At 39.9% G+C, this 14,117-nt stretch overlaps 1 protein-coding gene across 4 annotated transcripts in view; it reads left to right on the forward strand.

Annotated features, from left to right (window-relative positions):
- ltbp3 (latent transforming growth factor beta binding protein 3) overlaps nucleotides 1–9,640 on the forward strand; it is a 35,427-nt gene extending 25,787 nt beyond the window's left edge. For 3 of the 4 annotated variants that reach the window (XM_069509997.1, XM_069509998.1, XM_069509999.1), the window contains 11 exons: nucleotides 67–195; nucleotides 531–701; nucleotides 928–1,008; nucleotides 1,535–1,663; nucleotides 1,808–1,945; nucleotides 2,031–2,171; nucleotides 5,299–5,427; nucleotides 7,002–7,163; nucleotides 7,257–7,346; nucleotides 7,478–7,606; nucleotides 8,342–9,640. In XM_069509997.1, the coding sequence (XP_069366098.1) occupies nucleotides 67–195; nucleotides 531–701; nucleotides 928–1,008; nucleotides 1,535–1,663; nucleotides 1,808–1,945; nucleotides 2,031–2,171; nucleotides 5,299–5,427; nucleotides 7,002–7,163; nucleotides 7,257–7,346; nucleotides 7,478–7,606; nucleotides 8,342–8,493 (1,451 nt within the window). In that variant the 3' untranslated portion in view covers nucleotides 8,494–9,640. The remainder of the gene's footprint in view (nucleotides 1–66; nucleotides 196–530; nucleotides 702–927; nucleotides 1,009–1,534; nucleotides 1,664–1,807; nucleotides 1,946–2,030; nucleotides 2,172–5,298; nucleotides 5,428–7,001; nucleotides 7,164–7,256; nucleotides 7,347–7,477; nucleotides 7,607–8,341) is intronic. The other variant, XM_069510000.1, reaches the window with a different exon arrangement.
- The last annotated feature ends 4,477 nt before the right edge of the window (nucleotides 9,641–14,117 follow it).

Consider the following 14,117-nt stretch of genomic DNA (forward strand, 5'->3'; position numbering starts at 1 on the left):
TTGCAAGTCACATGGTATTTGGGTAGAAACCAGGTCTGAGAGCTGCCTGTGTGATTTCCCTTTCAGACATTGACGAATGTGCTGCAGACAGAAGTCTCTGCCAGCCCTACGGCTCATGTGAGAACAGACCGGGGTCGTATGTGTGTGTCTGCAACCACGGTTATGTCCTCTCAGAGGACAAACACAGCTGTGAGGGTAAGCTGCACTGATTCCCTCCTGCTCTACTGTTGACCCACATTCATCCCAGAGCTTTAACCAGGACTGAACATTTGATCCCTGCTTGTCACAAACCCAGAACATTTCTTTTCAGATGTAAACCAAAACTGAAGCCCTTTAAGCCAAACAATTATAATCATTAGTCATAAATGACCCAATCTTGTATTCTTCATGACCCAGGTTAGATTTTTAGAGCTATAAATTTAAAAGAAGGCCAGCTTTGAACACCCAGTAACGGTGAAGTCGAGTCGCTGGATTTGTAAGCCAAATCATCCGTTCTGTTCTGTTAACTTAGACCATGTTTTCTCCTGCAGCCGTTTATGTGTTGATAGACGAGAAGAAGGAGTGTTACCTGAACCTCGATGACACCGTGTTCTGCGACAGCGTCCTGGCCACCAACGTCACCAAGCAGGAGTGCTGCTGCTCCATTGGAGTGGGATGGGGAGACCACTGTGAGATCTACCCTTGTCCTGTCTCCCATTCAGGTACATTTACACTTTACTGTGTCACATCCAATCTTACAGAAGATTATTGATCATCTTGAGGCTCAGTGTTTTTAAGGGCTGGATGATGGTTGTAGCTTGTGCTAACACCATTATAGGGAATTCAGTTTCTGTTGTACTCAAACGATAGCGTTGCTTATTGTAGCCATACACTGTATCTATACCTCATGCAGTGGTTATTAAAATCTTCCTGGTCTTCTTTTCCCAGCCGAGTTCCACTTCCTGTGTCCAAACGGACGAGGTCTCTACTATGAAGAAGGACTCCAGTACAGCCTGCCTGCTTTCCATGGTACACACCAGGGCTGACATATTCTACTGTTTGCTCCAAAACATCTATTGTTTACATTAATAGAGACGGACCAATATGGATTTATTTACGGGTGATGCTGATACTGATATTATGGAGTAAAACCTTTACAATACCAATATATTGGCTGCTATATATATTAAATATATATAAAAAGAATTGGCAGTGATTCCTACGATGTCATCGTCAAACATCTTTCCTCCATTATTTAATCTGTAAAATAAATGTTTGCCGTATTGGCAGATATAAACGCAGATTTCTGTGAAAGGCTCACATCACATATTTTCAGCCAACCAATATATCGATTGGGCACTAAACATTGAAATGATCACAGTTGCGCCTGAATTAATGAATATTAATATAATAATAATATTGTAATTGTACCTAACCTTGACTAAATACAAATTTTGTTTACAGTTGTCGTGACTCGTGATATCGCTAAACTGTGCTCACTGCATTGAACAACACTTCCTGTACTGAGGACAGATTATTCCTTTATCGTCTGCAGACATCGACGAGTGTTCTTTGTTTGCTGATGAAATCTGCAAGAAGGGTCGCTGTGAGAACACGCTGCCGGGCTACGAGTGCTACTGTCAGCGGGGCTTCTACTATGACAGCAACCTCCTGGAGTGCATTGGTGAGCGATCAGATACACAGCATAACATGACACTTCAATGGATCCTCACATAGAACAATATAAAACCGTTATTGTGGATTTTAGGAGAGAACAGTGTTGTAGATGCCTCATTACAGATTCTGTGTTTGCATGTTCTTTCCTCAGATGTGAATGAATGCCATGACGAGTCTCTATGCACTAACGGCCACTGCATCAACACCGAGGGGTCCTTCTACTGCAACTGTAAGCGGCCTTGGACTCTAGATTCCTACAAGAATAAGTGTGTGATGGCAATAGTAGCAGGTGAGTCAACTGGCAATTTCTCCCAATTTGCCGAGCTACTGGAGGGATTATGTCGAACACTGAGTTCATCTCTTTGCTTGCACAGATGTGAATGAGTGCGAGGACCCAGCCAACTGTAAGAACGGCCATTGCGTGGACACCCCAGGGTCATACTACTGCATCTGCTCGCCGCCCTGGACCCTGGCTACTGACCGCAACAGCTGTGTGACTCCAGAGGAGCAGGCTGGTGAGTGCAGACCCTCTGCAGAGCGAGGGTTACAGAGAGCAGCAAGGCAGCGGTGGGCAGCGCCAGGTTATCCTGGAAAATCAGAAAGAAATCTTAGTTTTTACTGTGCCAAAGATGGTGAAGGACCCTTTTCATCATATTGAACAGAAAAATGAAACATGAAGCTTATGATGTTTTGTAATCAGAAATGGAGATGTTCACAAATTATGTGATTTTCTATATTAATGAAGTAAAATGTTTTCATTGCATTTTAAGTGGCTGAAAGGGGCTTTTTTAATTTTATAAATATCACTTTGAGTCTTAAATTAACACACAACGCTACAGAGGACCAACCTTGAACGTACCTCATGTTATATTTTTACCAACGTCAGCAACAGGATGTTTATGTTAGAGGAGCTATAATAGTCATCCTGAGCTAAAACCACGCAAACCACACAAAGTAAAAATAAATAATGCAATAAATAAACCAGTTCAGAACATGCTGTTCAAATCAAGGTCTAAGTTACAGTGAATGGACACAACATATTTTTATTAGAGGTGGATGTGAGAAATAATCCTTTACAAAAACAAAATTGCAAAAATTAAAAAATGTATCATTCAAGGAAAGTTGCCTTTCATATAATGAAAATAATGGAAGTGATGAAAATACATGGGAATTTAAAATATGAGAAACTATGAGTGATTTATTATAACAAATTGATGGGCTGAGTTTCATCATTCAGAACATCCAACTGAACTTCATAATTTTTAAAAAATTCTAAACTGTAAATCATAAACCACAGCCACAAACTTGTGGATCGCTTTTTTGAATAAACAGTTTCAGGTAATGTCATCAGGCATAAACTGGCTTGAAAGTCCACACTCAAGACAGAAAAGGTCGAGAGTTGAGCCGAGTGGGCGTGTTCTTTTTTTATCAGCTTTTTCATCACTTCCATTTCTTTCCAATTCTTTTTTGTTAATTTCCCCCTTGAGGCAACTTTTCTCAAATCATAAATGGCAATTTTATGTTGAGTATAGAAAATGAGTTGAACATGATAAAATGTGGTTGTATTTCCACAGTTTTAGTCAAATCAGCTTTAGTATCAAACCACAATTCATCTCTCAATTTTTCAATTCACATCCATTTTGCATCGTCTCCATTTTATCAGTTAACATTTTTGCTACTTCCCTCAGATATTTGTCCATATAGACTGTAGACTATCACGTGATGTGTTGTTTCTTTTAATGCAGTTCAGTCCTCATCTTTATTCGAGCTTTAATAAACAGAAAGTCGCTCCTTCTTCCTTCTCACACCCCTACAGAGTAGCTCAGGCTTCATGAAGTCTTACATGTTATCTAATTTAAACAAAGGGTGATAAGTTTCCACTGTAATTTACTGTCATTGCTGTCTGAATGGCTGGTGCATTGAAAAAAGATTTAATTTCACTCTGAGAAATCTATATCTACATCCGTAAGTTTGAAAATACTCACCTTGTTTCAAATTATATATATAAACGGTTTTGTGACGAAGATTTCTGATGCTTCACACGATTTATTTACAACCAGAGTGGTACATGGAGCTGAGTGCAACCAGATGTAATGTATACGCTAAGTAACAGCCTCCAGCTCTGTAGCTAAATTATTTGATTGGGCCGTTCTCTCCTCTTGTAAGCTGTACGAGGGTCAGAGCGTGGAGATGCCTGCAGAACAGCTGGGTTCCTCCTGCTGGATGATGGATGTTGCCTGGAAAGGCTTGATATGTAGGAATGGTGTACAGTATCACTCTGAAGCCATGTGGTGGTGAGGTGTGGTTGGCTAAACGCCACGTCGGAACAGAGGAGTTGTGGTGGGAGTCGTTGTAGTTTTTGTTTTTTTTTAAAAGCAGGAGCCAGTGTTCAGCATTTCTTCAGATAAGTCCTGGATTCTTGAGAATAGAAAGTACATAGGCCTCCGTTACCACTGCAACCATGGCATGGATGAATGAGTAGGAAATTGAAAAGTGGACGGACACTGATGAGCTTAAAAGCAGCTCATATTGGGACATGCTTTGGCCATTAAAGTGTTGATTTCAGAAACACAAAGCTTCAAGTTTAAGGGCATGAATGAAAGTGAATATGACCGTACTGACCTAGACCTCTGACTTGATCTTATTCAGATGGATTTGAAATTAAGTTAAGTTAAGTAAAGTCACGTCACGTCAAATCAATCTCGTGCAAAATATATACGGAAGATAAAACACAAAACAAACTAAATCATCAATACAGGTTATATATAAGTATCAAAGAGAACATTTGATATGTATAAGTATAAAAGAAAAAAATATAGATGGAAGAATATGTGGCATAAGAATGATAAAATATTCATTGCAAACCAAATGTTAAAGCAGGGGAGCATTTCTAAGTCTCTTTTTCTCAGCCTGTGTAGTTTTTAATAGCTATGTATTTGTTAACTTAATAATGAGCATGGTCCGTACTAGACCCACTTCAGGTATATTAAGTTAACGCACACTGACAACAACAACAGAAATATAAAACACCACATCAGTCGATTCAATTTTTCACTCCCCCGTACAGAAATAATCCTCGTCCAAGTATCTGCTCTGATACAGCCCACACCTGCCTACTTGGCATTGCCATTCATTTTCTCTGCAAACTGCCTGCAAACATCTTGACAGATAAAGATTCCTCAATTGATGTGTTGGCTGCAGCCAAGCTTCCTGTTTTACCCTGCAGCCCTTTTTTATGCATGGAGCACAGTGTGGTTGCATGTTAACTACAGACCAGCTGTACAATGCATGACCAAGAGTTCAGTTTACACAGGTGAGGGAAATAACATGCATGCAAAATGTATGATAAAGGCCTATAAAGAAAGAAAACTTTATATAAAGGTGATGGACATAGTAACAATAACGCTGTACATTAAAAGCCAATACAATGATTGTAAGAAATGCTACATTCAACTTTCCGCTGCACCAAAGCCAAACCTGGCTATTGCAAACTTCACAGTGGGAGAATTTATTAAGAACTATTAAAATTGAACTGAACTCAACTGCACTGATGCTTGTGTTACTGTGTCCACCACCTGCCAACAAGAGCTGGCCCCAAGCAGATGTTCATACTGTAACCAGTGTCTGTGGTGCCCTTTGCAGATGTGAATGAGTGCCAGGACCCCTCGTACTGTAAGAATGGGAGGTGTGAGAACACGCCCGGCTCCTTTCACTGTTTTTGCGACCCGCCCCTCACCTTCAGTGCAGCGCTGAAACAGTGCGTCTATGACGGTGGGTAAAAAAAAAACTAAAAAAAAAAAATTAGCGTTAGCTCGCCTGACTGATCAAAATGAGTTTTGGCTTACGTCGACATCTGCCACTCATGTTGCTCTTTGTAATTCCTCCCAATTTGTGTCCCCATGCATCCTGTAGTACACAATTTCCCCTTCTACCCACTTATTTGATAAATACCAAAACTAAATATGTACAAAGTTATGCAGGTAAAACAATATCAGAGAATGTTCAGTGTCAGGAAAAAGTGTTTTTAGCCATTTTCCTGAATATTTGGGATTTTCAGAACCACTTCATGTCTCCTTTGTCTGTGTTATGTATATTGTTAAATGTATTTGTATTGCTAGAGAAAAGACAGAGAAAGCAATTGAAGGCTGCTCATTTAGTGGAGAATGAACTCGGTAGTGTTCATTATGATGTAAGATAGGTGACTCACAGCACATTAGTGTCAAGTCATGATCATGGCTGGTTTAACATCTGTAATTAACACCTCAGGACTGTTAAAGTGTAACACGCATTACCAGCAGACAAAAAACCAACACTATAATACTGTTACTATTATATAATATCTTCACAATTAGAAATACAAGGAAATAGAAAACAAGGCAGCTTAACCGTTATCGTCCTGCATGTCCTCATCCTGAATGCAACACGTGAATCAACTTTAATGTCAATCAAACAGCACTAAATACTGCGTCCATGTTTCACTGGTAAGCACGGTGCATGGATGATTGGTCACAGGAAAAAAGACCTTTGTTTTACCTTCCCTTATTATCGTCCCACTGCAACTCATTCGTCTTAGAATTTCAGGTGATCAGCTCGTCCCCTCTACTAATCATCATGTTGCTTTATACACTGGACATATTAACACACATAAACATATATTTACTTGATAGGGATGCTTCATTAATTAGACTTTAAGGATGATAGCATTTTAAACACGGTTCCTTCTTTAAATTTATCTGTGGATTCTAATCATTTTAAATGCAAATAAGTAGTTTCATTTTAATAAAATGTATTTAAATCTTTTAAAGATGAATCTCTTACTTACAGAGGGAATATTCTGTGTGGCACAGCAAAATAAAAAAGTTCTATAGCCACTGCAGGCTAGACAGGTACTTATTGTATTATTGGACCGACTCATTTCTGCACTTTTGCAGCTGCATATTTGGAAAAGCTCCTGACCTCTGTTAACACTAACCTGTATCAGGCATACGCACATTATACATGGAAAAGTGGTTCTTGCTACTTCTGATTGTTAAACAACATTTCACTGTCCATAACCTCGACATGTAACAGTTATGGAGATTGACTTAAAATAGTGTCTGTGTATTGATGTTTTATTTTTTATAGATTTTTTTATCTTCAAATGCTGTTAACGTCTGAAGTGACATTTATGCGTATAGTTATAAATGTACTCACTATATATTTTTTGTGCACTTTCTCCACTGGCTTCCATAATAATGTTTTACATGATATTAATCTTTAAACAGCCTGAATGTGACTCCCTGTACTGAACTTTATGTAAATCTGACTACACTTAACTATTTATGACCATGCTTTTTTAAACCCAGATCGAACTGCAGCCCACAAGGACGTGTGTTTCCTGCAGGTTGACGAGGGCTTGATCTGCAGCGAGCCGAGAAATGGCATGGTGGTGACCTACTCAGAGTGCTGCTGTCACTACGGTCGCGGATGGGGGCCCGAGTGCAACACATGTCCACCCAGAAACTCGGGTGAGGAAGCTGCTGTCCTGACTGACACTCTCAGCTTTGACCAACGATTTTCATCTTCTTTTAAAACTCAAAATGTTCATTCCTTGTGCTCAGAGATGTTCAGTCGTTTGTGCGAGATGCATCTGGAGACTGAGTCCGATGGGGAGCAGGATTTCCTCGCTGCTTTCGCCAACTACAATCCAGGTAGAACCACACCCCATCTCTGTCAATGTTTTATATGAAATTCTAAAATATATGAAATGAAATGAACCCTTATTAGCTTATGTCTTATATTCCACATATTCTCTTTTGTCCTGCCTGTGTGTCCATAACAGGCGACAGCTCAGAGGAGGATTCAGATGAATGTAGCTGTGCAAATGGCCGCTGTGTCCGCTCCTACCTGGGCACCATGTGTGAATGTAACACAGGCTTTAGGCTGGACCACTCTCGCACCCGCTGTATAGGTTTGTACTTTTTAATGAATGTTAAACTTCACTGGACTAAAACCAGAAAAAAAAAAGTGGCACCTGGCATTATGTTTTCTGTCCGTCCCATTCTTGTGAAAACGATATCTCAAAATAACTTTTGAGGGAATCAAAGGTCAGACGTCATGGACAGTGTAAACCTTAGAGTAAACACATCATCTCTAGAAGGCCTCAAGGGAATTTCTTCATATTTGGTACAAACGTGGACTAAAGGATGAACTGATTTTGTCTATCAAAGGTCAAGGTCAATGTGAACTCTCAAAACCGTTTTTTTCCTTGTTAAGATATTATCATGTTATCTTAAGAAGTCCTCAAGAGAATCCTTTCAGATTTGGCACAAATGTTCACTGATTAAATGATCCAAGGTCAAGGTGGCGTCACAAAACATGTTTTGGCCTCTTGCACTTGATATTTCAAGTTTGCCTTTTGGAAATTTCTGCACATTTTGACCATTTCTCTCTAGGACTCAAAGATTGATTGATTTCAGTGTCAAAAATCATGGTGATGTCTAATGTAGACTGAAACTGCACTGGATGGGGGATGATTAGAACTGATACTTCTCGTAATTAATTGATTATTGTATTTCAAGGAATTTACAGTTGCTGATAACATTGATAAGTTTATGTATCAACCTTGTATTTATCACTATTGAACAATGTTTGATTTCCTGTCTTACACAACCTGATAAGTGCTCGTGTTCATCTTTTTTTTCAGACATTGATGAGTGTGCGGAACCAAGGGCTCGTGTCAGTCCCTGTAAGAACGCTCGCTGTGTGAACACCACCGGCTCATACAAGTGCTTCTGCAAATTCGGCTTCGTGGCCACACGCAGGCCGAACATATGCCTTCGTCGCAGGACTCGGTAACCTCTGCGTGTCCCTGTGTTTACGCCTGTCGGAAGTTTGCAACACATGCAATTACCCCACACATGCACCTCCGTCTCTCAGAACAGACATTGGACTGTGTGTAGTGTGCGCAGTGAACCTTAAAAAACATGCTCTCGTCCAGAGCCTGATTGTAGGAAGGGCTCATATGATAGAACATAACATATCATTGTCAAATCAGTTTTCAACCCCCCCCCCCCCCCCCCCCCCCCCACCCCCACCCCCACCCCCATTTCACATTTAAAGAAATTCAGACAAGTAATATGTTTGTTTTATTGTTTGTAATTATTGTTTTTTAAAATGTTTTGTTAAGTATAAATTGTGCATTTTTGTGATTTTTTTTTTCTCTCTTACTTTGAAATGCTGATGTCAAGCCCTTTCTTGTTTTAATAAGGAAATATTTTTCTACCAGGTTTTCTGCTGCAGCCCATTTCATATTTCTATACGTTTTAAATGATATGATGATTTTTCCCTTTACATTCCCATAAGTCCACAAAATGTTCAATTCTAAACTCTTCTAACCACACACTTTTGATTTTGTGTTATTGTACATTTTGTCTGTTTATATAAGAATGGTCCCTGCCCTACCCCTTGTTGTTGTTATTTGTTGATGTTGTTGATGTGAGAAGGCTGAAGTGTTTGTATAATTTGACATGTACACTAACGTGTTTGTTAAGCTAGAAGGAAAGGTCATGCACTTAGCAATAAATGTAGTGGGAATATTTGCTTATTCCAGAAATCCAAGAAAGTTTGACAATCATTGACATAAATGCTGCATCAAAGTATTTAGAAAACCAAAGACGCTGTTCAGATGAGAAGAATTGAATTTAAAAAAAGATGATGGCAACCAGTCATGTCTTTGTTGTTCTTGTGTTTTGGAGCATTGTGTTTTGTTCACTGATACTGTGACGGTGACAGAACCTCTGCAGAGACGAGACAACCTGCCGGCAGAGCCACGCTGCTCCCGGCAGCTCTCCATCATAGAGGCCTTCATGGTGCAGCGGATAAATGGAAGTCACTTTGCTGCCAAAGACTCTTTTACAAAGTAGTGACTTGAGGGTCTGAATACTTTTTTAAAAAGAGATATCAGTTTTTGATTTTAATAAAGTTGTAAAACATTTTAAAAACATGTTTTCACTTTGTTGTCGTGGATTATGGAGAAGAATACTCAACCAATTTCCATGACATTATATGGAGGATGGAGTATGACCCAAGGAAGAGTCCAGATCCTGTTCAGGGTTGAATCCAGGATTTTATTTCACTTACTTCAACATAGCAAGAAAGTTTTTTTAAAACGTATTTATTGGTTTCTCCCAATTCATGGATCGTGGTGAAAAAAAAAAGATGATCATTTTGGGTGCGAGCAATTTGGTGCAGAAACAAATAAAAATCTAGATTTGGTAGGACTCTATAGAGTGATGTGCTAGTTTATTTTTTCTCATTACTGCAATGTACACATCTGTAATAGAAGAAGAAGAAAAGGTAGTTAAACATGCTTTCTTTCTTTCTATGTAAGCTCACGGTGATCGTGTAAAGTGAGTTAGTGCAAGTGTCTGCCTGCTTGCTGATTCAGTGCAGGTTCACCACTGCTGACAGAGGAATTAAAGGGTAACTGCTGATCTCAGTGGAGTCTGAGGGCACTGAGACTGTGGAGGAGTGAGGGGTGGGTTTATTTTACAAAATAAAAGCACTACCTCTAGTGGGGGTTGTTTCACCAAAACTACAGATGACACGACCCACCTATAGAACACCACCATCTTGTGGCCTCTTCATGTTGCTACAGCTCCTGTCAGTAGTCTGGTCAACACAAGCCAGTGGAGTTTTCAGCAAAATCCAGAGTCACCACCATGATGTAGTGTAATTCACTAAAATGACGATGCTAATGCCAGTGATTCCAGCTGAGACTCAACATATCATCCTGTCTGTGTCAGAGGACGTCACAGAAAGGCCCACACCATCCAGTTCATCTGTGAACACTGTACAGTCAGTGTCCAGATGGTGACACATATATGACATGATGTGCATACAATTATTTTCATACGGAACATGATATCATCCAGGTTAATGTGTTTCCCCACAGCAAGAGTATCTGTCTGTGGAGGGTCTAACTGATGATGACTTGTTTGCTCTATTGTGATTTGATTCTTATTGTGTCTCTGATTCTTAATAAGAAATGTATTTGTAAAAACCTTAGTAAATAACTCTCCCTCAGTTTGTCAAATAGTTTTTTTATTGGCATCACTTTAAGGAAAAAGAAACCTGACTTCATACAAATCTACCCCAGTCAGTCAGTTCTGAATTTAACTTGGGCGCTGATGTTTGATTTTGTCCAAATATATTTTAATATTAAATTTGACTTTACTTTAAGAATTCACTGGTCTGTGCAAATCTTGTAGCTACAAAGCTACAGATGTCATCATTCATCCCTATTCTTATTCCAGTTCCACACAGAGTAACACAATTAAGATTAACACTGGTTTAGTAGCAACAAATTAGGATGGCACTCAGTAGAGGACTTATCTCCGCTAAGGCCAAACATTCCCCTTAAATTCAATCTAGCTGCACCAAATTTCACACACTCATAGACATTAGTCTCCTAAATATGCCTGATGTTTTCCATTAAGATTCATGAATTATTTTCTGGGGAATCATTGAAAAGGTTGAAAAATGAACTCTCTGGATCCAAACCAAAGTTGAATGTTTTTTCCCCATGCCCCACCTCTTCAAAAAATGTCATATGGAGGCAGTAGAAATGTCTGAAGCTGTGGTATGTAGCACAATCTGTCCCACAGTTTATCAGTTAATGAAACCGAAAAATATTAAAGCCATCAATCAGAGGATCGTTGACTTTTATAGCTTGTTTTTGTTCTATCAGACGTACGAATAAAATCAATAGTTCTCTTCAATCTTTCCAACATTCACATTTCAGCCAAAAAGGAATTTGATATTTTCTGAAAATAGGGCAAAGTCTCGTGAGCTTCCACTTGAGGGAGCTGCTGGTACTGGTGCAGCCACTTCTGAACATGTTTCTGTTCCTCTAACTGGGTCTTCACCTTCATCATGTGTGCAGCACGGTGAAGTCATCTCTCGTGGAAGAGAGTATATTTCTATGTATGACATAATCCCTGAGATAAGAAGATATTTAATAGGTGTTTTATGTCCATGAATGATAAATAAATGCTTTTTTACACATTGAACTACACTGCAGGACATGATGGACGAAACAGTAACTTTTACACAAGATCACTGATTTAATTATTCCCAGTCACTTACACACACATATAGTGTGGTATAGTATAGTACATGCATCATCAAGTAATTAAGCACTAATCCTTCAGTTACACTATGCTGTCTGTGTTCTAACAGAAGTGCTCATTCTACTCTAACTTTACAAAGAGGAAAACTCACCTTAATCTAATGAGTTTCAGTATTAATAAAAACATTACAATTAAAAAAAACATTTATTTGTGTCAATTATTAGGTGCCAGTGACATGTTATATCAACTTTCACTCCTCTGCGTCATGTACCAGAGATGCTCTGTTCTAGACTGGCTGCCAATCCTGTTGTGTTTTATTTTAAACACTGATTATTTTCCACCTGCAAATCCTCCCAGGCAACCCATGAATGAGAGCAAAGACTTATCATGTGATTTAACAATGTTAACTGCGTGTGGAACAGCTCTTCTGCTGATTTGCAGGCCAACTAATGAGTGTCATAACTCTCTAAGCTATCTGTCAGACTCCCTCTGAGGAAACCCAGATCTATACGCGGTCCTCATCCTGTGAGCCCAATGAGTAACGTTGCACCATAGTGGCACCACAGCTCCTCACCGTCCTGGTTTCATTCTGTCGAATTATTGTATAATTTTAAACTGGAACAGCAGGGTGACCTCCAGCAACTAGTTTAGGGAGGAAGTGAGATAAGCAAAGGGACAGGAGAGATAGAGAATGAGCAAGAACCATGACAGAAATAGACCAGTTGTCCTTGGGAGATGACTCAAAAAAGTGATAGGGGGATATAAATACCTGTTAATAGGCCACACTGACCGGAGTATAACCTGCTGGGCCCTGATGGCTGCAGCCTGCAGCTACCAAACTTTCTTCTGTCTTTGTCAAATGAAGCTTTGGAAGATGGGAATCAAACATGACACAACAAGATAATGATAATGCTTTTTAATGACTTCCATATTTCACATCTGTGACTTGGCAAACACACACCCAGATAATCTGCTGTTTTATGACTGCTACAGAGCGGTCTCATAAAGATTGACTGGAGTTTATAGTTAGAAACATCACAGCAGCTTTAGGGCCCTCTGACAGTCACTTCACTTCAGTTCAGTCATCAATATCCATGTAATTGCAGTGGTTGAGTTTTACAACCGTACCTCTGCCAAGGTCCAACATTCCCTCGAAATTCAATCAAGCTGCACCAAATTTCACGCAGAGGAAACACTTTTTTTTGTTGAGATCCTGGAATTATTGGGAAATTATTGAAAAAGTGAAAAATTAAAACACACACATTGCACGGTGTCTGGCTTTCACCCAAGAAAGAGACAACAAGAAGAGACATTAACACGTCTCTAATTTATAAACATAAATACATTTTTGTTTTACACGTTTTAAGATTCATCAACAGATAAACAGGCACTTTCCTTTGAGACAAATGAGAAGTGAAATGTTTGAACGCAGAGAGGTTTCCATGTCTGGCCAAATTTGGAAGAACCATTCTCAGTGTGTCAGAGATGCTAATAAGGAAACAAACCCAGTGGTGCAGGCATTTAGGGCGGATCAGCTTAAATAAAAGTAGCATGTAAGAATGAATTATGCTCTTTGAAATCTGAAGTGAACTCCCACAGTAAACTTTGACTGTGGGGTTGCAACTGTGAAAGCTGGATGAGTAAATGCAGTATAGTCTATGCTTCTGATTACTTTATGAATATGCCTGACAAGCTTTTAACTCATATTTTTGACAGGTTATTCATTCAGTATCACGGTGCTATACACATTAGCACCTGGATATGTTTACTGTGCTGCTCCAGGCCACAGAGACCTGCTTACAGTATCTGGAGTAAACCCTCACTATGCTTCATTCAGCCTCTGTATGTCCCCTCCACACAGACCACCCTCAATGACCACCAACTGGAGTCATATGATACAGCTTTAAGTTTGAGAATATCAGTCACACACATTATCCTGAGGTAAGAAAAAAAAAACACGGAGATCATGTCCACCCGGCTGTGAAGCTACAGTAACAACGATTTTACTAAACACAAGGCCCCCCGACTCCACCCTGGCCCACTGCAGGCCCTGATGGTGACCCCACCCTGTCGATGTCCCGTCTATAGTGAGCAGACAGAGGGGGGTTTATCTCAAACTGCTGCAATCTGCAGAAAGCACTGTGCTGGACACACTCTGGCAGCCAGCGGCAGACTTATATCCTGCACTCAGCTCTTTCCCTTTGTCATGGTGGATTGTGGATGAGCTCTGTGCTGGGGTGTGGGCCTGTGAGCTGGGGTGGGGACTGGGGCCGGGGAGTAAACAGGTTGCGTGTGTATGTGGGTGGGGGGGTTAGTGTGCTGTCAATGCTGACACACAAGCACACGGCT

This window comes from Paralichthys olivaceus, chromosome 15, assembly GCF_024713975.1.
Source record: "Paralichthys olivaceus isolate ysfri-2021 chromosome 15, ASM2471397v2, whole genome shotgun sequence".
NCBI classification, from domain to species: domain Eukaryota; kingdom Metazoa; phylum Chordata; class Actinopteri; order Pleuronectiformes; family Paralichthyidae; genus Paralichthys; species Paralichthys olivaceus.